This window comes from Monodelphis domestica, chromosome 2 (assembly GCF_027887165.1).
Source record: "Monodelphis domestica isolate mMonDom1 chromosome 2, mMonDom1.pri, whole genome shotgun sequence".
Taxonomy (NCBI): Eukaryota; Metazoa; Chordata; class Mammalia; order Didelphimorphia; family Didelphidae; genus Monodelphis; species Monodelphis domestica.
Window position 1 is genome coordinate 456,498,614 of NC_077228.1, and position 25,928 is coordinate 456,524,541.

The window sequence follows — 25,928 nt, forward strand, 5'->3', positions numbered from 1 at the left end:
ATGATCGTCACAAATCTACTTGTATGCCGTTTGAGCTCAAATGAACTTGGAAGAAACCGGTTTATTTAAGAAGTGCTCAGGCAGCTTGGGATTGTGCTTACCCTGGTTTGGTTTCTGTTTTAGCAGTTCAAGTTACCCTCGATAAGATTCTGTTTATTTTCATTTCTGTTCTTGCATTGGTTAATATTATCAGGAACTGGCAAGTTCTGACCTGTAACAGAAGCACTTGAGTGGAATGATATTTGTTTTTAGATGGTGAGGTTTTTTATTTTTCCCATTATACATATTAATAAGCAGCTGTGAGCACAGAGCAGTAATCTCTTAAGAAAAAAGAGTGAACCCTGCCTGGCATTTAGGTAAAGTCTAGGGTCTCGCTTACCTTTTTAAAAGAACATTTATTATAGTGATCATTCCAAGGGCAGAATTTCCAATAAGAAACCATTTGCTTTGTGTTATCATTGTATAATTAGTACTTAGAGGCATTAAGCTGTATGGAAAGAAAGAGTATGATTTGCCTAATTTCAAATCAAAGACCTTTTTCCTGGTAGAAGAACACTATAGAAGCATGAATGTCATATTGTCCGTACCCTCCTGTGAAATGTTAACCAAGGGCTTTTTCACCACCATTCCACACCTCTTGGCTCCTAGTCATTGGTGAGGCTTTGCCACAAGCCAAATCAAGTTGTTGTTTTCATCCTGTACTTCAGCAAGGTTTAAAAGTTGCCCTCCCTTAGCGTTTGAGTTTCCACATGTATTTTGACTTATTACAAAATGAATTTCTTATATACATTTACAAAAAGTGGCTCTAAAGAGCATCCCCCATGTTGTACTTTAGGAAGTGATTTACCCTTGCCTCCTCCCAACCTCAGCTCTGATTACTATTAAAGAAGTGCAGATTCTTAGCATTGGAAGAGACCTCATGGGTTATTTAGTTTAACCCAAATTTTCTACCTAAATAAGATTTCCTCCTATGGTATAACTGATTAGTGGTTACCCAGCCTTCTCTTCAATATCTTTGTGATCTCCAGGCAGCCCTTTCCATTTTGGGGTCACTTTTTATTAAGATGTTTTTTCTCATATCAAGCCTCTTTGGAGTTTCCATCTGTTACTCTTAGTTATTATCTGTCTTCTGGAGCCAAACAGAACAGATATAATCCACCTGCTGTGGGATAGCCCTTCAGATACTTGAAGGCTAAAGCCTTGGGTTCTACAAACTATACATCTTCAAGGGAACCAATCCTTTTGTGGCAGTTTGGGTGGTGCAATGGGTAGAGTGCTAGACATGGAATCAAGAAGACCAGAGTTCAAATATGACCTTAAATCTTCTACTTGGGTGTCCTTGGGCAAGTCACATAACCTCAGTCTCAGTTTCTTCATCTGTAAAAAGGGGATAATAATAATAGCACCTGCTTCCTAGGGTTCTTTTAAGCATAAAATGAGTTGTTTGTAAAAGCGCTTTGCCAATCTTAAAGTACTATACAATCTATTATTAAATAGATTATTGTTAAATATATTTATACTTAAATATATAATTGTACATATAAATTATATTTATATGAATAATAAATATATAATATAAATAATATACATATGAATGTATTATTACTTAAAATATTATTAAATGGAAACCTTAAAGTACTACATAATCTAATTTTATTTATTATTATTAATAATGGTTATTAATAATAATTATATTGCTAATAATAACTTATTACTGGCATGAATTCAAGGCATTTTACTTGCCTGGTCACCTCCTCTGCTTGCCCTCCAGTTTGTCAATGTCCTTCCTACTTATTAAAAAAGTATTGCTTAAGTTGTATGGCAAGTACCAGTGATACAGATAGAGAAGCAAAGACAATCTCTGCCCTCAAGGAGCCAATGACAGAGCTGATTTGATCATATTTCATGGTTCCAGAACTTGGGGAGTTAGGGAAGGGAGGACACATGGATTTCAGTAAGACAGTTAGCAAAGCTGTGGAAGGAATATCCAAAGAGCAGGGAGGAAAGTAAAGTAAGGCCAGGTTTTTTCTGAAATCCTGGTCCAGGATAGGTGGCCAGCAGTCAAGAGAGTAGAGCCACAGGTAGAAATGCCTCTGATGTGGACAGCAAAGTGTCTGGTGAGGTTATGGAAGAAGTATCTGGAGAGCAGGGACCAAACTTAAGCATGATTTAAGGGGCTTTCCTGAAATAGCAGAAGTAATCCCCACTTGGGACAGACATTTCTTTCTAAAATAGTGTCATCCAATTATGAAGGACTTATGAGAAAGAACACTATCCACATCCAGAGAAAGAACTGTGGAAGTAAAAACAGAAGAAAAACATTTCCTTGATCACATGATTCAATGGGGATATGATTTGGGATATAGACTCTAAATGTTCACTCTTGAAAATATTAATAATATGGAAAAAGGTCTTGATCAATGATACATGTAAAACCTAGTTGCATTGCTCATTGGCTATGGGAGTGGGGAGGGAGAAGGTAAGGGGAAAAATATGAATCATGTAACCATGGAAAAATAAATAAATTTAAAATAAAATATTGTCATTACTGTTTGGGGGCAAAATATAAGCCCAAAGCATAGGCCACATAATAACTCCCCATGGTATTTTTGACACAATCTAATATTTTTCTTGTTTCCCTGTTGGCTCATGAAACAAAAGTTGGCATCTTCCATTCCGTCCTAGAATACAAATCTACTATTTGCAAAACATTGAACTATCAATTATTTTTGTTGTTCTTTGCAACAGCCCTCTGCATATGGGGACATCTGGCATATAGAAAGGTAAAAGGTTTGCCCAATTTCATATAGTAAGTCAGTGACAGAGCTATAAAGAAAACTATTCTTGAATATGAGCTATCATTAAAAGTATTCACATAGCTCAGCAGATAGAGCTCAAGATCCTCCACTCTCTTCTTTAGTGCTTTGAAATACAGAAGTTCCCAGGATTTTTTGACCTAAAGAAACCTTAGAGTTTGTCTGGTTCAACTTCTTCATCCTGAAATTGCCGAAACGAACCCAAAGAACTTAACACTTACCCAAAGTCATTGAGCTACTAGAGAAAAGAGCTGGGATTAAAACCTAAGTCTCCTGACTCCACAACCAATGATTTTTCCACATCGTGCATCATAATTGCCCCAGATATAATTGACCAATAATGTAAACCTGTTCAGATTGCTAAAACAGTTTGAAAAGTCCAAGATCATGAGTATGAAACCTTATCTAGAATGTTGCACTCCCAGCCTTATTTTTTGACTCATCTACAAGACACCAAAATATAAAACAGGAGTCTTATTTATTGAAATAGCATTCGTGTCTTATACTTTGGTGTCTCACATATGAGGACTGACTTAAATTTGGAGAGGGTCACCACAGTCCTGGGCACAAAGCAATCATATGCACCAACCCGTATAGGCCATCTACTAAATCTTAAAGAGATTGTGATCTGTGTTAGTAGAGGGAGTATAAATACTGACGAAATCACGGGGCCACTCCTCTGAGCAACTTGTTTGGAAAGCCCAAAGGCATGTGTTTAGAACTTTATCTAAGATGTTGCATCTCTCAATCTCATTCTTTGGGCTTTAAAGAAATTCATGCCCAGATGACTAAGAAGTAACACTCGTGTTGCCTTTGAGCACTTCAAGGATCTGTGCTTTCATCAGACACGCTTTTGGGATCTTCCACAGCCGATGCTCTCTCTTCTGTTTCAGACTCTGAGTATCTAAGATCACCTTGGTGACTTTATGGGAGGATTCTAAAATAGATACACGCACATACGTGTATATGTATATATTTTTTATTTTATATATGTGTATGTGTGTATATATGTGTGTGTGTGTGTATATGTATAATTCACACCAAAATAAGTATACTTTGCAGAGCAAGGTATAGGCACTAATCTTTACAAACCTAAAAAATCTGACCCTGGTTCTTAGTCTTCATTTGATTATTAGCCTCGGTGCGCTTTTAGGGTGTGTCAAGAAGATAATCTGTGCCTGCACTCCGCAGCTGGCTTGTTATTACTTCCAGTTGATTCAGGTGGTTACAGAGCCACTGGCAGATGGATGATATTTAACAGCCGTTACAGTTGGATTAGACACAGGTGAACCACTCTTCATAAAAATCTAAAACATAAAAATCTGATTGTTTAGAACAAATAAACGTGGGGTGGGGGTGTTGTGTAAATTAAAACACACTTTGTACAGTCTGGGACATTAAATGTTTCATTATTCGTCATTCAGTTGTTATTAAACTTTGGCATATTGCATCAAAAAACTACAGACAAATTGGACATTGAGAATGAAGGTATTTATAACACTATAGGGTGTAACTCGTTGCTATTAAGTCATACATTTCCTGGCTGTATGACCTTGAGCAAGTCACTTAATCCCAATTGCCTAGCCTTTGCCACTTGTCTAAGACAGAAGGTAAGGATTTTCTGTGTTGCTTTTTTTTTTTCAGTGAGTTGTAGATATTACCTTAGGATGACAAAAGGCAGTTGGATATATATTATGTTAAGAAATGTTTCTGGGGGCAGCTGGGTAGCTCAGTGGATTGAGAGCCAGGCCTAGATATGGGAAGTCCTGGGTTCAAATCTAGCCTCAGACACTTGTGTGACCCTGGGCAAGTCACTTAACCCCATTGCCTTGCCCTTATCACTCTTCTGCCTTGAAACAAATACACAGTATTGATTCCAAGACAGAAGGTAATAATTCAAAAAAAAGTGTTTCTAAAATAATTCTAGAAATGAAATTATGATTCTCCTCAGATGAATAAAATGGCCCAGGAAATGACTAAACCAGAACATATGCTGCCCTGAAAAACTTAGCTTTTCACAGTGTGGCAAGACAGAGCCAATACATCCATTGTATTAGTGAGACCCAATTCACAATGGGAATTCAAGGAAGTAGTGGGAGAGATAGCAATGGATCCTTTCCATGTGCTGATCATATGAGAGAAGATCATGATGTAGCTGAGTTTCAGCTAATTTAGATAAATAATGCTTATTACATCCATTTCTAGGGAGTTACTCTAACATTTCACAATTTTGTCCTTCCTTATGCCACTTATTCCTGGATCTGAATTGATTCTTCAGAGAAGAAGGTGATATTTCTCCTTGCAACTCCCAACTTTACATCTTTACTTAACCCTAATATTGGAATGCCAAAAAAGCATATTGGCAAACCTAAGATCTTGAGCGTCTGCCCTATCTGAGGTGGTGCACCTCCACCCCCATTTTTGTTTCTTAAGAAATTGACGCCCAAATGACATAACACTTTTGGAAAGTGTTCTCCTGAGACTGATTGTTTTCATATCCTTTTCCTGACTAGCCTAGGTAGATTTTATATATGTGTATATCTGTACATATATGAGGCGCATGTGACCTTTTAGTGTATACAAAAGAAGTCCTAAAATGAATTAATGACATTTTCTAAATTTGGTGAAAATACTATTGGACCTCTTCTTTTATGTTTAATAGTTTCTCATCAGTGCTAACTTGTTCTATAAACTGAAGTCACAGCCTAGTTCTTCAGTTAAAGTTTAAATGACTTGTTTGCCTTAAGAGAAGACTTAAGAAGTAATTAACTAAAAATTCATTTGTAGAATTTTTATTGATTTACTTTATTAGATCAACTCCTTTGTGATATGAGTTTATGGTGAATTCGTGGTTTGTTTGTTTTTTTAATTTAAGTGTTTTACAACTTTTCTCTCTAATAATTTCCAGACTTTGCTTCCTGCCAGTGGGCTACCTCCATGGGAAAAGTAGAGGTTATTTTTAGAAGTCCCTGTTTTCCCCCAAAAGTATTCTCCCTACTTTGGACCAATGTAGTACTTGTACTTCCTGGTTGAACTATGGCATTAGACCTTGTGTTCTAGATTTTTGTGTTACTATTTTATTTCCCCTTCCTTGAGGACATAAATGGTGTCTCCTTCATAACTCAGAGCACAGTACCTCCAAACAGTAAGTGTTCAAGGAATTTTTGTTAAATCGATTATTAACAATTCTTTCATCAGACCTGGTACTACTTGGCAATAATCTCTGATACCTACCTGGGAGGCCAAGGCTGGTGATTCTCCTGAACTCTGGAGTTCTGAGCTGCTGTGGACTAAGCTGGTCAGGTGTCTACACAGTTTGACAGTAATATGGTGAACACCTGGGAGCAGGAAGTTTAGGATTAGGGTTGTCTAAGGAGGAAACTGGACATGTCAGAGGCAAGAACAGGTCAAAGCTCCAGTGCCAGTCTGAATGGTTCTGTTGCCTCTACCATAAAGCTTTCCAGACTAACCATACTGCAACATACTTTTCCCCTCCTCATTTTGCAAATTATAATAGCAATGATGTTTATCAAATACATTTTCTAATTCCTTTCTACTCAATTTCAGGGTTATAGTCTCCTTTTCCAAAGGACAGTGATCCACTCTACATATTGTTTCAAAGTGATCTTCCTTTTCCTCATCTGAAACTTTGAGCTCTATCATATGAAACTTACTACTCCCTGTTAAATACTTGCTGGAATATTTTTACAATAAGTATATTAGCCCCTTGGGACAATTCCCAGGCTCTTCCCAAATACACCCCTCAATCAGTCAGGTTCAATCCTGTACTCAGCACCACCTACCTCATGATGTTTCTGGGTCAGGAATAACCTTGAGAAAAGTTGGATATATCTAAATGCACTATTGGGGCACATAGCTTCACCCAGCAGTATGGGGAAAAAGCATTTTTAATATTCAGGATAACTAAAATTCTATCATTTCCTATAACATAAGACTTCATATTCCCAGATTGAGATACATTTCCACTCCCCTTCCCATTTTCAGGAATTTTACTCCTTCCTTACCCTTCCCCAAATGTCATTCAAGAATCTAAGACCTTCTATTTCTAGTGTTATATAGTCTCATGATCATTAGCATATATTGCCCTGGTCCTACTCACACTCAATCCAAGAGCTGGGGAGCAAACTCCTCTAGTGTCCTGATGATGGGAGCTTGATATTTTGGCATTCCTCTGGCCTTTTGAAACTTCCTGTTGATATCTCTTAACTACTGTTGTCTTGGTCCCTTCCCCACCCCATCATTCTCTATATTTCTCAAGATAGAATACTAGAAGAAATGCAAGGGCTATGCAAACCTAAATGACAAATACTGATGTTAATTATTATTTCTAAAACCATGGAGGTCTATTTGTCACTCAAGGCCTTGATACCCCCATCTCCCTACATCTCTAACTTTTTACCTTCTTATAAAGTGATGATACTAATTACTATAATACTAAATTTGGGGAGAGATGAAAAGTCTAGATCCTTGCCTTCAGTGAGCTTAGAAGAAGCTCTAGAAGAAGGGGGTACTTGGAATAATCCTGTACAACGTACAGTAGAAAGGACATTGGCCCTGGAATCAAAGAGTCTGGGGTTCAGATACCATTTCTGATGCTTACTACCAGTATGATATTGGGTAATCCATTCAACTTCCCTAAGCCTCAACTTGAATATCTGTAAAAAGAGGAAGTTGAAACAGATTACTTAAAGCTCTTGTACCTATGGTCCTTATATAAATGAACCCTGTAACATCATATGCTGTATTTCAAGGAGCCATAATTTTGTCAGTGTGAGTATTCTCATTCAGCAATACTATCCCAATCCTTTTATGGCTTAGTAAATGGTCTTTGAAATTTTTTGTGGTGGAAAAATTCATCTACCCTGCCTCCAAGTTGGTGCTGAGCCTTTTGAAACTTACCTAAGCCAGACCTTCTAAAATAGATCTACAATCCATTTCTGGCCCATGTTAAAAATCCTTCCAGCTTAACAAATGGTACCTCTCTGCTTTTGCCCCACTGGCCTACTCAGAACCTATGGTCACCCCAGAATTGGACTTCACTAGAAAGTTATATCATAAAGTGTTATGTTAAGTCCAAAAGGAAATGTTATCTGATCACAAAAAAGACCTCGAAAGACTTACATGACATGAGCAGAACCAGGAGAACATTGTATACAGTAACAACAATAATGTACAATAATCAACTGTGAATGACTTAATTATTATCAACAATGCAAGGATCCAACTCAACTCCAAAGGGACTCATGATGCAAAAGACTATCCACCACCATAGAAGAAACTGATGGAGTCTGAATGTAGATTGAAGCCATACCATTCTTCATTTTATTTCCTTCATGAATTTTTCTCTATTATAAGTGATGTGGCTTCTTTCACAAAAAGACCAACATATATTACATGATAGCACATGTACAGCCTATATCATATTATCCGCCATCTTGGGAGGGGGTAGAGGTGGGAGGGAGGGAGAGAACATGATCGCCAAATATTAGGAAATGGTTATTAAAATTGTATCTATAGGTAATCTAGAAATATATATAATAAAATAATAAAATGAGAAGAAATATCATTACCAACCATGGAATCAAAAAAGACTTAATAGATGCAGTAGCATTTGAATTGGACTTGACAGGTAAAGAAGAAAAGCATTCTGGGCTTACTTAGTAGCCAGAAAGTAATACCATTTGGCTGGAGCTTAGAATATGTGTAGTAATTGGAAATAAAAGTTAGGGTGGTATAGGGTCCAGAAAAATAGAAAGGTGTCAGCCTCAGTTGCTCATAATACCCAAAGGATCCTAATTCTGCTTTTAACAGAGTCACATTTTCTTGCCTTGGAGGACCTTTTATTGTTAGGTTGTAGAGCAGACCTGTTTGGAACATAATGTCAAAATGCCATGCCAAGATATATGCAAATTGATTTATTGTTCCAAAATAAGGACAAATTTGTTCCATGTGTCTTTTCAACAGCTCACCCATGTTGACTCCAGAGCTGTCCATCTTGGTTCTCTCTTCGTCCGAGGCCTTACCACTTTGATTCTGGCCAATAATGCTTGTGGGCTTCCATTTAGAATGGATGATTTGATGGCTTGGAAGATGTTTGATGGAAAACTTTTTCAACAAAAGTACCAGCAGTCACACAGAGGCTGTCCTGTGGAGGAACTTCTAGAAGGCAATGTAAGTTCACACATTTCTGATGCCACCAGAGATACTCAGATATTCTAAATAATTGATTGATACTTTATTGTTTCATTAATATTGGAAGATGCTAAAAAACCTCACAATTTTTTATCTGAGTATAGCAATGGGTATATAATGTTAAGATACTTCTCCCATTTAGATGCTTACTATAAATACCATATTTTATAAAAGGAGAAACCAAGGATCAATTTATAAGACAAGTACTCTCAACTAAAGTCTCATCTGGTTGGCACAACCACATTGTGACATGTATCTACATTTTATAAATGAACAAAAGGTTATTCTCCCTATACTTCATTGAATAGACATTGCCATCTGATCCATTTTACTTCATTACTTTAGGAAACTAAACATGTGTATTAGAAACATCCATTTTGAGGAGAATTGTATTCCCTAGTTTTAAAAATATATGTACAAATAATAGCATAATGTTTGGATACTGGTTTGCTTTTTTAATATTGCAATTACAATATTTATCATTCCATAAAAATCAAAAGTATGAGATGCATATTTTGTTAACTTCTACCATAATATTTAAACAGCATTCAAGCTATTAAAAATTCTGTTACTGGACAGGGTGAATGGAGCTCATTAATCTCCATCTATCATATTTAGACATTTTCAAGAATTTTGAAATCCTCCTTTATTTAAAAAAAATACTACTTATATTAACTCCAACACAGCTTCCAGTGTAATCAGACTTACTTTTGGAGAAGTTACCTATCACTTTAAAAGATTTTTTATAGTCTGCAAGTTTAATCTGGGACAGTTAGCAGCCATTTTATATTATTGTTTGTTACTGCCTTTCCAATTGGCATATGTTTTCCTGGAAAATTTCCAATCAAGGTCTCAAGCCAGGTTCTTTTGGCAGCTTTGGTAACTTCATCAGCAAAACAGTTCTGATATAGATCATCTAAAATAGTCTGTTCATATAAAGTAGCTTATTTGTGATAGAAAATGTATGTATGCAAATAGCATACAGTATCATCCAGGTGAGTCTTCAGAATTTGGTAGGAGCCAAAGTGATGTAAGAGCAACCAATAGAGTATAAAAATGAGAGAATACTCTTGAAGTTGGCTTATTTGTGGAGAAATTTTGAAAATATATGAGGACTCATTGGACATTCTTTCATATAACATCAATTATGCTCTCTCTTTTCTTTTATCACTTCTTTTTATTTCTTACACAATGCCAAGTATATGGGTTAAAGGTTAATTTTTCATGCTTAAAGAAGGGACAGTGTTGTCAGTACTGACACATGGATCCATGATTATGTATTCTCTCCACTGTATCATTTGCATACCTTGGCATGATCCTACACATGTCAGTAGAAAATAATTGGAGGTTCTCTTCCAGGTCTGCTACTGCCACATCTGATTTTGGTGTAATTATTTAATGTACCTACAATTCAGAAGCTCTCTTTTCTTCCCTCCCCCTCATCTCATATTGCTCAAGATACCTTCTACCACTATCTCCTTCTTCACTTCTATTTCACATGAAGTCTTAATTCTTCTCCGTGCAAACCCCTCTCTGCCTTCACAAGTGATGCATCCTGTCTCCTCCAGCAGATTTCCCTCTCTTCCACCCACATTGCCTTACTTATCTTCAACATTTCCCTGTCTAATGGCTGTCTAATCCCCGTTTGATCTTTCCATCCTCCCTATTATCCCATATCTCTCCCCCTTTTTTACTAAACTCCTTGAGAAGGCTATCTTGAAGAAATTCTTCCATTTCTTCTCTTCTCACACTTTTTAAAATTCTCTAATTTGACTTTTGATATCATCATTCAACCAAAAATGTTCTCTCCAAAGTTACCAATAATCAATCTCTTACTTACCAAATCCAGGGACCCTTTCTTTTTTTTTATTGTCATTCTTGCTTTGGAGTAAGGCTTAAGCTTCATTTTCTTATTTTTTCACTCAATTTTATTTTGTTTTCAGTTCTGAATTCCCTTCTCCCATACCCAATAAGAAGAAACAAAAACCATTACAAATATGTATGGCCATACAAAACAAATTCCCATATCAGGAAGTGGGAAAGAGGGCAGAAGGAAGAAAGAGAAAGGAGAGAAGAAAGAAAGAAGAGAGAGAAAATGTTTCAGGCTATATTCTGGGTCCATCAGCTCCATATTTGGAGGAGGAAAGCATATTTTATCAGGAGTCATTTGAAGTTGTCACTGATCACCACATTGATCAGAGTAACTAAGTCTCTCATAGTTGATTATCATTACAATATTGTTTTTACCGTATACCATGTTCTTACTCATTTTACTTTGCATCAGTCCATAAAAGTCTTCCCAGGCTTTTCTGAAATCTTCTTCATCATTTTTTACAGCACAATAGTATTCCATTATTTTCATAGACCATAAGTTATTCAGGCATTCTCCAATTGATCTCCCCTTAGTTTCCCATTCTTTGTTGCTGCAAAAATAATGCAAAAAAAAATTTTGCACATGTGGGTCATTTTTCTCTTTCTTTGATCTCTTTGTGGGATAGACATACTACAACTAGGTCAGAGGATGCACAATTTAATAGCATTTTAGGCATAGTTCCAAAGTGCTTTCCAGAATGATTGGACTAGTTGACGCTACAATAATGCATTAGAGTAACTTTCCCATAGCTCCTCCAGTATTTGTTTTCCCTTTTTGTCAATTTTGCTAACCTGATGGATACCTCAGAATTATTTTAATTTGTATTTCTCTAATTATTCATTATTTAGAGCATATTTTCATATGGCTTTTGATAGTCCAGTGGCTTTTCTCAAACCTCATCCTTCCTGACCTTTCCACAGCCTTTGACACTGTCAATCACCCTCTTCTTCTTGCTATACTCCTCTCTGGGTTTTAGAGCCCTACTCTCTTGCTTCTTCTCTCAACTCTCTGACCAATCCTTGTCAAGCTCCTTTTCTAGATTTTCATCCAGGTTATGCTCACATACCATAAGTGTCCCACAAGACTCTGTATTTCATTAAGTCCCACAAATTCAATTATTATCTCTATGCTGATGTTTCTCAGCCCTCACCCCTCTGCTGACCTGTAGTCTATAGTCTCACATCTCTAACTGACTATTCAACATCTCAGTATCTTAAACTCTTCATGACCAAAACTGAACTCATTATCTTCCCATAAAAAACTCTCCCCACTTCCAAATGTCTCTATTATTGTTGAGGGACACTTCCAGTCACTCAGGGTCACAACCAAGGTCTTGTCTCCTTAATATCACCACTGTTTTTCTGACGCTGCTCCCATCCTGGCATAGCCCCTCATCTTTTGATGCTTGGTGATGGATCTGCTTGCCTTGAGTCTCTCCCTATTCCAATCCATTGTCTATTCATCAGCTAAAGTGATTTTCCTTAAGCCTAAGGCTGACCATGTTACCCCTCCCAGCACCTTGTCTACTGTGCACACATTCTCTTTGGCTTTGGTTCTGTCTCTCTCTTTCCCTCTCCCTCTCTCTCCCCAAATACAAAATGTTTTGTTTGACATTCAAAGCCCTTCATAGCCTAACACACACACACACACACACACACACACACACACACACACACACACACACACACACACACACACTTTCCAGTCTTCCTACACTTTACAGCCAATCCAGTGATCCTGGCCTCATTGCTATTCTATAAACAAGATCTCTCAACTCCAGGCATTTCTACTGTTTGCCCTCCCTGCCTGGAATGCTCTTTTCCATATCCTGACTTACCTGGATCCTTTTAATTATCAGCTAAAATCTTCCCTTCTACAGGAAGCCTTCCCCAATCCCTCCTAATTCTGGTACTCTGACCTCTGTTGATTACTTCCTTTTTATCCTTCCCTTTATAGCTTACTTGTATATAAGTTGTTTGCATGTTGCCTCCTCCATCAGATCATGAGCTCTGCACAGATAGGAATGATCATTTATTTACCTGTCTTTATATCCCATCTTTAGCACAATGCCTGACACATAGTAGATGCTTAATAAATATTAGGACATTTCATTGTCCTATCAATGTCATATCATGTCAATGACATGAGTTGTTGAAGTGACTAATGTCACTTACATTAAGTAAATGTCTTTCCTTTGAGCTAATTTTGTACTCTGACTGACTGTTAACATATCAGTATGGGCTCATAAGTCATAGCTTTAGGGGTATGGATCCAGAGAGTACCTTAGTAACTGTCCAAAGGAGGAACCATTTTTTGATTGGGAAGCATTCCCCTGGCCCTGTACTATGATTCTGAGAGAGACTAATGAGGAAATGTCTTCTTCCAGTCCAGTTCATATCAGTGCTTGCAACTTGGGACCTCAGAGAATTTCTTTGAGAAACTGAGTGACTTGCCCCATGCTCACAAGCTAGAATGTGTCAGAGGCAAGACTTGAACCCAAGTCTTCCTTACAACCAAGGTTAGTTTGGAGTGGGGCATTCAGGATGGCTCAGTGGAAAGAGAAAAAGACCCCGTTGTGGAAGCAGAGGACCTAGACTCAAATCCATCCCACCTCTGAGACTTACTACCTTTCTAACCTTGAGCAGGTTGTTTAACTTCTCTGAGGCTCAGTTTCCTCATCATTAAAATGAGAGGTTTGGACTAGATGTGCTGCTGTGAGGTCATTTTCAGTTCTAAAACTATGATCCTATGAATTGTAATTTTACGATTCTATGCCGCTTTTTCCTTCTGACTTTCATTCCTGATTAATGAAAACATTCTAGTCAATACTTTAATTGTAGTTTATCTTGCACCAAGAATTTGACCTCTAGCAGTAAAATATGGCAATCTCCAGCCATCCCTCTTAAACATGACCATCCTTCTTAATTATGACTCCCTTTCTGAACATCAACATAGTAAAAACTAGGATCCTGTTTCCATTATTCCTCACGTATAGTATACAAGGGAAGAAGGCTTGTCTTAAATAATCTAATTTTTTTTCAAAGTAAGTGCTTCAGATCCAGTATGATACTCCGCTGAGAGCTTCAAGAGGGACCCTAAAAATCTAGGATTGGAACAGGTTAAGGTACACCTTGAGACAAATCACCAGCTCGATCCCATGATTCAAGTACTAGCGCATCTTTCATATATGCTATCAGAGCCGGAATAATTACAGCTGCTAATACCAGACTTGCTCTACCTTGACACAGCATAGCACTCATTTAAATCTATATCTTTTGCAGAAATGTTGGCTGACTGAGTTCCAGAACTTAAAATCGCTCATTTGCAAGGCCTGCTTGAAGAACAACCGAGCTCTTCAAAGCAGACAGCGAGGGAATGAATTCATCAGAGGTTGACATTGTTAGATGTTAGCTCTGCCAGTAAAATAAGTGTTTAAGGAATTATTACAAAAACTCTAATTCCCTCAGGCAATTTATTATGTGAAAAGAATAAGTAGTGGAAGATTGATAAATTAAAGGAAAGACTTAAAATGAAATAATTGGGTTATAGCTAGTGATGTAGGTGCAAGTTCTAGTCTTATTAAAAAGCATGTTGGGTAAGAACCACTCACCCTCCATTAATTATAAAATTTTAACTATATTCAAATATTTAAATATTTAATTATATTCCCCCCTCATGCTGTAGGCTCCTCTGAAATTAAGGCCCTTATTAGGCCTATAGTTATAGTTCTCTTTTTTCAGATGGAGTACTTCCCTAACCTCTTTGAAAACTTAAGAATGTCTAGCCTTGTGAAAAAGTTCAGTCCCCATAGAGAGAGTAGAAATGACTACATCAGTCAAAAACTTCTTGAGGGTGAGAGTTGAGGAATGAGTGTTCTAACTGGTAGAGGGAACTCAAAACAAGGAGAAGACGGCTTATTTATTTATATTTCTACCCTTTCCCCTGCCAAGAGCATACAAGATTCTGCCTAGCTTTCTTCTGCCACCAGTGGGCCGGCCAGAAAATTGGAGTTTTCAGTACAGCTCTCAAGGTGGTACTTGGTCTTGGTGTAATAGCCACCCTTGAGTATATAACACAGTACCATAATTACTTTCCACTCCAATATTTGTTTATTAGGGAACCATTTTGTTCCACTTGTTAAGAAAAGGCAGAAGACTTAAAGAGGTATCAGAATGAAAAAAATTATTTTAATCCCATTATTTTACTCAGTGAATGATAAAGCTTTGGTTGCTAGTCGGGAGATGGGTGGAATCAAACAAATTACCTCCTACAAGTGTGAACATTGCCTTTTTGTCATCGGTCCTCACTATCCTCAAAAGGATTTATTTTTAAGCACTTCTTTGGTTTGACATTATAGTAGATCCACAAACCCAGGAGTAGCTCACTCGTATGTAATTGAATTTCCTTAGAGTTAAATACCCTTGTCTTCTTGGGTTGTTTTCCTTTGTTACTTGTCATGTTACAATAATTAAGGCTAGTGAAGAATCTGTATAAAACAGTGAATAGCATAACTAAAGCATTTAGTATATGAGATTAATAAAAATAATAGGATCAGGCACCTATCAAATAATAAGTATAATAAGTTTTTGCAAGGTTTAAATTTTTTATAAAGGCATTAATATGGTTCAGAATATTTTTGGAAGTGACACTACTTTGCACTGGCTCTTGAGACCTGAAAATGGAAGAAAGTGAGGAGGTAATACCTAATGGAGAAGGCCTACCAGTGGAGACTGGGAAAGGGCGGGGGTGGAGATGTCCTGCTTACACAACAGCGTAACATCTTCTGGCCACATCCTCCAACTCAGTGGGAATTTCTGGGTCCATCAGGGAAGGAATGTCCCTCCAGGGACTCCATCCATGATATCTATGATCAACTAGTTGAAAACAGTAGGGCTCACCTACTTTTCAGTAATGTTAAGAGCAAAACTTGGATATTACCTTAGCAGACTATACTATACATGATAAGTAGTATTGGACATAACATTTGATAGATATTACTATAATAAATCTATGTCCTCACAGAAAACAGAAGATGGGACTCCAGTTTCCAGAGACCCCATCAGTCTCATTTTGCTCCTTCATTCCATAATCCCAACCAAGGACACCACTGGAGAGGCTTTGGGCCTGGCTCATCAAGATTCGAAACCGGCCCCTCAGGTAAAAAATACATTCATAGGGTGGCATCAGAGACACTTACAATTGATATGTATCTAATTTACATTCCTTAATATGTTAGAGACATGGATAAATTCTGTATATTTTGGTCTTTTCCTAGCTTATTTACTTTTCTCACTTCTAAACATAATCTTTCTGTTTTGTTATAATTTTGCATTTAATTGATAGAAGATTATTATAATAGTTACCTGAGCATATGTTCTTTTAACTCAATCCTAATAAAATTCAGCACACTAATAACATTATTCTGAGTTTTTTCCATGACTTGGCTTACTGTGTAAAAGCGTTACAGTATAATATGGGAAATAAAAACAAATCCTTTACATCTTACATCTGTAATACAGATGATATCTGGTTTTAATGCAGATGTTAAGCTGAGTTGGGTACACAGTAATTTGCACTTTAAATACATGGAGAACCTCATATCTACATTTTAAATCCAAATTTGAAACAGTTGTTGACAGTCTAAGTCTATAGACTTTCAAATTACTCCAAATTTATAATTCTGTTCTTTCAAATAGTTGTACTGTACAAATATCATTATTTTCCGTCTAAATCATGGTTTAGTTTTTACATTATGACCTTAAAAACTTGTAAACATTTTAGAAATTGTTGATGTAATGCCTAACTAAAACCAAGAACAGTTTTAATTTTGAACCTAGGTCATGCACAGCATTCTAAATACATTATTAAAATTAGGGGAGGGAAAAACTGCAAAGGTTTGGATTTAAAGTGATTTTATATATTCACTTGAACTAGTTTAACCTTCAGAGGCTTGCCAAATTTTCTACCAACTCTCCAGGATAGCTTTCATATGATTTAATTCATAGTACTTAGCCACATTCCACTCTCTTCTCTAAATTCCTATATCATACGAATGTAAATATAATTTCTCCTTTACCAAGTATCAATCAGTCATGTGTTGTCAACTGTGTGCCAAGCTCTAGGCTAAGTACCAAGTATCCATGGGCAAAAATTAAACCAGATCATCTGTATATTATGTTACTGGAATAGAACTGAGACTGAAGGAAAAGAGTACTTTTACATTAATTCAAATACATATTGAATTACTTTAACTGGCTCAGCATGATAATCTGGTAGCCAAGCAATAGGCAGGAAATGATAGTTGAATTTGTCCCCTACCCTAAAAGCAAATGAGGAAGACCACTTTTTCTGGAATACTGTCTCTTAGGAAGCATTTTGGGATATAATTTACATGGATATAGTTTAGGGTTTTTTTGTTTTAATACAAAACAGGATATAGATATGCATGTCTATAATATCTATTTTATTATAGATAATAATTTACTATAATTACTATAATAATTTACTCTTACCTATACTATTTATTTATTTTAGGTGAGAGGCAGCTAGGTGGCCTTAGACAGAGTGCTGGACTTGGAATCAGAAAGACCTGCATTCAAATTGTCACTTAAGCTTTCTCTCAGCTTCAATTCCTGATCTATGAGAATTATTACAATAATAACAACATCCACCTCACAGGATTGTTGTGAAGCTGAAATGAGACTTTCGTGAAGCACTTTGTAAGCAGTAATCTTGCTGTTGAGTTGTTCCAGTCATGCCCAACTCTTCATAACCCATTTGGGGTTTCCTTGGCAAAGACACTGGAGCAGTTTGCCATTTCCTTCTTGAGGCCCACAGGGTCAAGTGACCTGCCCAGGATCACACAGCTAGAAAATGTCTGAGGCCAGATTTGAACTCAGGAAGACAAGTCTTCCTGCTTCCAAGCCCAGGGCTCTATCTGTAAGCAGTAAAGTACTGCATAAATGCAAGCTATTATGAGTATTACTTGAGTATGAACTCCGTAAGGATATGACAAGCATGTTTAGCACTTAACATCATGCCTTGCAATAAACTGGATTGAATTACTCTATCAGTATGTAGACAGAATGCTAACAACTAGGACAAGCAGGAAAGACTTCCTTAGGAGGTGACACCTGTACTGAACCTCGAGGGAAGCTAGGGATTTTAAGCGGCAGAGCCAAGTGTGTAAGAGGACTCTGAAATAAAACTGGAAAGGGAGGCTATGGAATGTTTTAAATACTGGAACAGTAGTTATCTATTTTTCATCCTCCTAGAAAGCCAGTGAAGATTTTTGATTAGTAATAACATCAGCCCTCTGTCTGGGGAACAATAAAGTGATTACTGTGCAGGGGATCATTTGAGGAAGGAGAAAATTGGAAGCAGGGAGACCAATTAAGAGGCTGTTGTGGGAGCAACTAGGTGGCTCAGTGAGTGGATTAAGAATCAGACCTAGAGACAGGAGGTTCTGGATTCAAATTTGGCCTCTGACACTTTCTAGCTGTGTGACCCTGGGCAAATCACTTAACCCCCACTGCCTAACCCTTACTACTCTTCTGCCTTGTAACCAATACATAGTATTGATTCCAAGATGAAAGGTAAGGATTTGTTGGGGGGGGGGGTTTAAGAGGCTGTTGCATTAGTCCAAGTAAAAGGTGATTTAGAGTATCAACTCTATAAAATTTTACAAAGAAGCATGTTGAGAAATTATAGGCAGGATTATCTTAAGGAATGGTAGAGGGAAAAGAGAATTTACAGGAATCTTAGCAAAAGATCAGTTTACACATAATCATACCAAGAGCATTTAAAGGTGGCCTTGCAAACCATACAATAAACAGATGGAAAATGGAAGAGATGTTCAGCAATGGGGCCATAATTAAGATGGTCGTGTTTAAGAGGGATGTCTGGGGACTGCCATATTTTACTGCTAGAGGTCAAATTCTTGGTGCAAGACAAACTACAAGAAAAGTATTTGACTAGAATATTTTCATTAATCAGGAATGAAAGTCAGAAGGAAAAAAAAGAGGCATAGAATCATAAAATTACAATTCATAGGATCATAATTTTAGATCTGAAAATGACTTCACAGCACATCTAGTCCAAACCTCTCATTTCAAAGATGAGGAAACTGAAGCTCAGAGAAGTTAAACAACCTGCCCAGGGTTAGAAAGGTAGTAAGTCTCAGAGACGAGATGGCTTTGAGTCTAAGTCCTCAGCTCCCACAGCAGGGTCCCTGCTCCTGCCCTTTCCTTCCCTGGCTCATTTTACAGATGAAGAAATTGACACAAACAGAATTAAGTGACTTGCCCAGGGTTACACAACTAGTAAGTATCCAAAGCTAGATTTTAACTTATAAAAGTCAGTCTTCCTAATTCCAAGCCCAGTCCTCTATCCATTGCACCATCTGTTTGCCGACTTCCCAATACCCAAGATAATTTTCTAAGACTATAAGTTAAAAGAGAGGTTCTTTATCTTCAGGCATTGGTGAAATCACAGGTTCAAACCTCAAAAAAAAATTTTTTTAACGTATTCAGCCTAATTGTGTGAGTATTAGAGCAGGAAAAAAAAGGAAAAGGGAAACCGAGCATATGAAGAGTATTTATTGCCCAAACCATGATATGCAGTTGGATGGACAGCCCATGTATCCATTGTTCAAGCACTGCAAATAGACACTGAACTGGACCCAGAATTGAACAGAAGAAAGAGAGCAGGCTGGATTGCACTTGAGTAATCAATGACCCCAAGCTTCAACCTGAAACAAAAGCCTGGATTTTTAATACTAGCATTCTTTGACAGAGATAGAGTATTTTAAATAGGTTCAGTTGGGTAGTCATTTTCAGTTGTATCCAACTCTTCATGACCCGCTTTGGGGTTTTCTTGACAAACATACTGGAGTGGTTTACCGTTTCCTTCTCCAGCTCATTGATGATGAGGACACTGAGGCAAACAGTAACTTGCCCAGGGTCACCCAGAAGTGTCTGAGGCCAGGTTTGAACCCAGGAAGATAAATCTTCCAGACTCCAGGCCGAGCATTCTATCCATTGTGCCGCCTAGGTACCCCCACGCTACCTTTTGCAAAGCCTCAAAGAGGAGAGATGGAATATGTTCAAGGCGCCCATCTTTTAGTTTGACTAGAGTAAAGAATTCATATGGGGGAATAATACGTAGTAACACTAGAAAAGTAAATGTGGAAGTCAAAATTGTAGAGGCTCTTCAAGACCAGGCCGAAATGGTGACTGTTATCTTTAAGATACACTAAACATTTTCTGTGTAGGGAGGGACATGACGGGAAGACCTGTGCTTCTGCAGTAATAACTTGACAGCTATATGGAGAGTGGTTTGGGAAGAGGGGAAGGTTACTGGGAGCAAGGAGAACGTTTAGTGAGCATTTGAACTAGGGTAGAGGCTGTGAGAATGAAGGGAAGGGTGCAGATCTGAGAGGTGTTACGGAGGTACAATCCACAAAACTTGGGAACTGTTTAGATATGCTTAATGATGGAGGGAGAAGAGTGAAGGATGACTTCAAGGGTGAGAACCTGTGTACTTAGAAGGGCAGCGCCCTAAACTTAGGGAAAACAAAGAGGGGATGGGATGTGGAAGAGGGATTGAGGGGAAATAGAATGAGCTTCATTTTAAACAGACAGATGTCCATATGCCTCCGCGACATCCAAGTAGACATGTCCAGCATTCAGGATGCAAGCAGACTCATGTAGATAAGTGGTGTCAGATTCAAATAGAAATATATCCTTGCTTGACACATTGAATTAGAAAATCACAAATTAGCTATGAGTTTGACACAACTGATGTGGCCAATCTGGGGTTCCTTATAGCCAGTTTTATCTATGTCCCTAAAATTATCATTGTCCCAGCCATCAACATGTAGTAGCGTAGAATCGTAAGTAATGGTTGGCTTCCAAGAGTTTAGTGGTGAATGCTGCTCAAGCTGTTCACTTTCCTAGAGAAAAAAGTAAGACTGATATCTTGTTATATGTGCCACAGGAATCATTTGCACCATTTGTGTAGCATTGGAAGCTTCTAGAAAGAACAAGGCCATTTTTCATTATTTTTATTTTTCCTATATTCATTTCAATTCAAATGTTAAGTGTCTATTTATATGCAATGTATTCTGCTAAGTACTCTAAAAGATCACCTTAAGTGGTTTATAAACTATGTTCAAGTTTATATTTATATATACACACATAAATGCATAAATGTGTATGAATATATTATATGTGTATGTATATTACATTTTGCATTATATTCACCTAGTTTACTTATAGTTTCCTTCTTTATGTTCAAGTCATTCACCCATTCTGAGTTTATATTAGTGTAGGGTGTGAGAAGTTTATCTAAACCTAATCTCTCCCACACAGTCTTCCAATTTTCCCAACAGTTTTTATCAAATAGTGGATTTTTGGTCCCAAAAGCTGGCATCTTTGGGCTTATCATAGACTGTCTTGCTGAGGTCATTCACCCCAAGTCTATTCCACTGATCCTCCTTTCTGTCTCTTAGCCAGTACCAAATTGTTTTGATGACCACTGCTTTATAGTATAGTTTGAGATCTGGGACTGCAAGGCCTCCTTCCTTCGCATTTTTTTTTTCATGAATTCCCTAAATATCCTTGATCTTTTATTCTTCCAAATGAACTTTGTTATGGTTTTTTCTAATTTGGTAAAAAAGTTTTTTGGTAGTTCAATGGGAATGGCACTAAATAAGTAAGTTAATTTGGGTAGGGTTGTCATTTTTATTATGTTAGTTCATCCTACCCATGAGCAAACGATGTTTTTCCAATTGTCTAGATCTAGTTTTAATTGTATGGAGAGTGTTTTGTAGTTGTGTTCACATAGTTCCTGTGTTTGCTTCGACAGATAGATTCCTAAGTATTTTATATTGTCTAGGGTGATTTTTAAATGGAATTTCTCTTTCTAATTCTTGCTGCAGAGGTGTGTTGGAGATATATAGAAATGCTGATGACTTATGTGGGTTTATTTTGTATCCTGCAACTTTGCTAAAATTATTGATTATTTCAACTAGCTTTTTGGTTGATTTTCTAGGATTCTTTAAGTAGACTATCATGTCTTCCGCAAAGAATAATGGCTTGGTTTCCTCATTGCCCATTTTAATACCTTCAATTTCTTTTTCTTCTCTAATTGCTACAGCTAGTGTTTCTAGTACAATGTCAAATAATAGAGGTGATAATGGGCATCCTTGTTTCACTCCTGATCTTGTTGGGAAGGCTTCTAGTTTATTCCCATTGCAGATGATGTTTGCTGATGGTTTTAGATATATACTGTTTATTATTTTTAGGAAAGACCTTCTATTCCTATGCTGTCTAGTGTTTTCAATAGGAATGAGAGTTGTATTTTGTCAAAGGCTTTTTCTACATCTATTGAGATAATCATATAATTTTTGTCGGTTTGCTTGTTAATATGGTCAATTATGTGGATGGTTATCCTAATATTGAACCATCCTTGCATTCCTGGTATGAATTCTACCTGGATTCATAGTGAATAACCTTCATGATCACTTGCTGGAGTCTTTTTGCTAGTAGCCTATTTAAGATTTTTGCATCTATATTCATTAAGGAGATTGGTCTATAGTTTTCTTTCTCTGTTTTTGACCTGCCTGGCTTTGGAATCAGTACCATATTTGTGTCATAAAAGGAATTTGGTAGAACTCCTTCTTTGCTTATTCTGTCAAATAGTTTATATAATATTGGGATTAGTTGTTCTTTGAATGTTTGATAGAATTCATTTGTGAATCCATCTGGACCTGGGGAGTTCTTTGACAGCTTGTTCAATTTATTTTTCTGATATGGGGTTGTTTAGGTAGTCTATTTCTTCCTCTGTTAGTCTAGGCAATTTATATTTTTGTAAATATTCATCCATATTACCTAGATTGCCATATTTATTGCCATATAATTGGGCATAATAGTTTTTAATGATTGCCTTAATTTCCTCTTCATTAGAAGTGAGGTCTCCCTTTTCATCTTGGTTACTGTCAATTTGATTTTCTTCTTTCGTTTTTTAATTAGATTAACCAGTACTTTGTCTATTTTATTTGTTTTTTCAAAGTACCAACTTCTAGTCTTATTTATTAAATCAATAGTTCTTTGACTTTCAATTTTATTAATTTCTCCTTTGATTTTTAGGATCTCTAATTTAGCCTTCATCTGAGGATTTTTAATTTGTTCACTTTCTGGTTTTTCAATTTGCATGCCCAATTCATTGACCTCTCTAATTTATTAATATATGAACTCAAGGATATAAATTTCCCCCTGAGTACTTCTTTGGCTGCATCCCATAAATTTTGAAAGGATGTCTCATCAATTTTCATTTTCTTTGATGAAATTATTGTTTATATGATCTGTTCTTTAACCAATTTTGGAGAATCATATTGTTTAATTTCCAGTTAATTTTTGATTTGCCTCTCCATGTACCCTTCCTAATTATTATTTTTATTGCATTGTGATCTGAGAAGCTCTTTTGCACTTGTTTGCAATGTTTTTATGCCCTAGTACATGGTCAATCTTTATGATAAATAAGATTGGCACCCCGAAACAGACTGAACTTATAATCTCTAAGAAAAGAAAAAAATGTTTAAGCAAATTCTCTGTGGTGGTGCTGTTGTACTAGCAGCCATTACTGGATTTTGGGTCTTATAGCTGAATGACCCCCATGATTTTTGATTCTCTGAATTATATTGGCAACACAACCATGTTTATACTCCAATTGCCATTTCATGTTTATACTCAATTGTCCTATACTAGGGCAGATTTTGACTCAAGTTCATATTATCTCTCTGGCAGCTTTACAGACTCTGACCTATGACCTGCTGAAAAGAAGGTATATTCCTTTTTGTCCCTATTTATTTTTCTCCACATATCTACTAACTCTAATTTTTCTAAGATTTCATTCACTTCTCTTACCTCTTTCTTATTTATTTTTTGGTTTGATTTATCTAGTTCTGATAGAGGAAGGTTCAGGTCTCCCACTAGTATAGTTTTTCTATTTCATCCTTGAGCTCCACTAGTTTTTCCTTTAGAAATCTGGATGCTATGCCATTTGTTGCATACATGTTGAGTACTGATATTTCCTCATTGTCTATACTGCCTTTTATCAGGATGTAATTACCTTCTCTATCTCTTTTAACTAGATCTATTTTTACTTTGGCTTTGTCAGATATCATGATTGTGACTCCTGCCTTTTTATCAGTTGATGCCTAATAGATTTGGCTCTATCCTCTTACTTTTACCCTATGCATGTCTACCTTCCTCATGTGTGTTTCTTGTAGACAGCATATGGTAGAGTTTTGGTTTCTAAGCCACTCTGCTATTCACTTGCATTTTATAGGTGAGTTCATTCCATTCACATTCAGAGTTATGATTACCAGCTGTGTATTTCCCAGCATTTTGATTTCCACTCCTAGTCCTGCCTTTTCTTCTTTCACTATTTCCTTCTACACCAATGTTTTGTTTTTAATTAGTCCCCCTAATTCCTACCTTTATTTTAATTCCCTTTCTAACCCCCCTAACTTATTATTCCCCTCTTATTTTCTTTACAGGCTTTTTAAACTACCCCCCACCCTCTCCCTCCCTTGTATTGCTTCCCTCCCCACCAGTCCATTTGTTACCCTTCTACTTCCCTATATGGTACAAATCAATTCCCTGCCTCAATGTATTTGATTGTTCTTCCCTCTTTGAGTCAATTTCACTGCACATAAGAGTTGAGTATTTCTTATCTCTAACTTATTTATCCTTCCAGTGTATTGATGTTCTCCCCCCTCCCACCATGAGCTTCTTTGTGACATATAAATTTACGCCCTTTTGTTTCTTTTCCCATTTCTTTTAGTATTAACCTCTTTTGTTAGCTCTTGTTGTGTATGTATATATGTATATATATACATATATATGTATTTATGCATACATATATCTATATGCATATTTATGTCTTGGCATTTCATCCTATACAGTTTGTCATTGTTCCCTCTAAGTGTAATTCTTCTAGTTGCCCAGGTGATAATAACAATTTTTAAGAGTTACCAATAACCTCTTTTCTTATAGGGATACATATCATTTTAACTTATTGGGTCTCTTAAGAAAAAAGTTTGGGGTGGTTTTTTTTTTTGGTTTTGTTTTTCTTTTGTCCCTCTTTCTTAATTACCTTCTGATGATTCTCTTGAGTTCTGTGCTTGGGCATCAAATTTTCTGTTCAGGTCTGGTCTTTTCTTTACAAATGCTTAGAATTATTCTATTTTGTTAAATGACCATACTTTCCCCTGTAAGAATATACTCAGTTTTGCTGGGTAGTTGATTCTTGATTGTAGGCCTAGTTCCCTTGCTTTCCGGAATATCATATTCCATGACTTTCATTCCTTCAGTGTAGATGCAGCCAGATCCTGTGTTATCCTCACTGTGGTTCCATGGTATCTGAATGACTTCTTCTTAGCAGCTTGTAATATTTTTTCCTTGGTCTGATAGTTCTTGAATTTGGCTATAACATTCCTGAGTGTTGTCAGTTGGGGCTTAAGTACAGGAGGTGATCTGTGGATTCTTTCAATCTCCACTTTTCCCTCTTGTTCTAGAATATCGAGGCAGTTTTCTTGGATAATTTCCTGTAGTATGATGTCCAGGCTTTTTCTTTTGTCATGGTCTTCCAGTAGACCAATGATTCTTAAGTTGTCTCTCCTGGAATGATTTTCTAAATCTTCTGTTTTGTGAATGAGGTGCTTCATATTTTCCTCAATTTTTTCATTCTTTTGATTTTGTTTTATAGTATCCTGCTGCCTTGTGACGTCGCTTGCTTCTAGTTGTTGTGTTCTGGTTTTTAAAGACTGGATTTCATCCCTGGCTTTTTAGTCATCCTTCTCCTTCTGGTCTGATTTTCTTAGGAGGTCATCTTTCATCGTCTTTGCCTCATCTTTCATCTCTTTTGCCACATTTTCAAGCTGCTTAATTTTGGCTTTCAAGACATTGTTTTCTGTTTCCAGATGACTTATCTTGCTTTTTAAGTTCTTTTCCCAGTTGTCT

General features: G+C 36.8%; 1 protein-coding gene across 5 annotated transcripts in view; it reads left to right on the forward strand.

Moving 5' to 3' along the window:
- FAM120B (family with sequence similarity 120B) overlaps nucleotides 1-25,928 on the forward strand; it is a 127,456-nt gene that overhangs the window by 85,438 nt on the left and 16,090 nt on the right. For 4 of the 5 annotated variants that reach the window (XM_056819067.1, XM_007484943.3, XM_003340458.4 and 1 more), the window contains 3 exons: nucleotides 8,802-9,008; nucleotides 14,184-14,292; nucleotides 15,925-16,059. In XM_056819067.1, the coding sequence (XP_056675045.1) occupies nucleotides 8,802-9,008; nucleotides 14,184-14,292; nucleotides 15,925-16,059 (451 nt within the window). Of the gene's footprint in view, nucleotides 1-8,801; nucleotides 9,009-14,183; nucleotides 14,293-15,924; nucleotides 16,060-23,708; nucleotides 23,746-25,928 lie in introns of all 5 variants that reach the window. The other variant, XR_008916727.1, reaches the window with a different exon arrangement.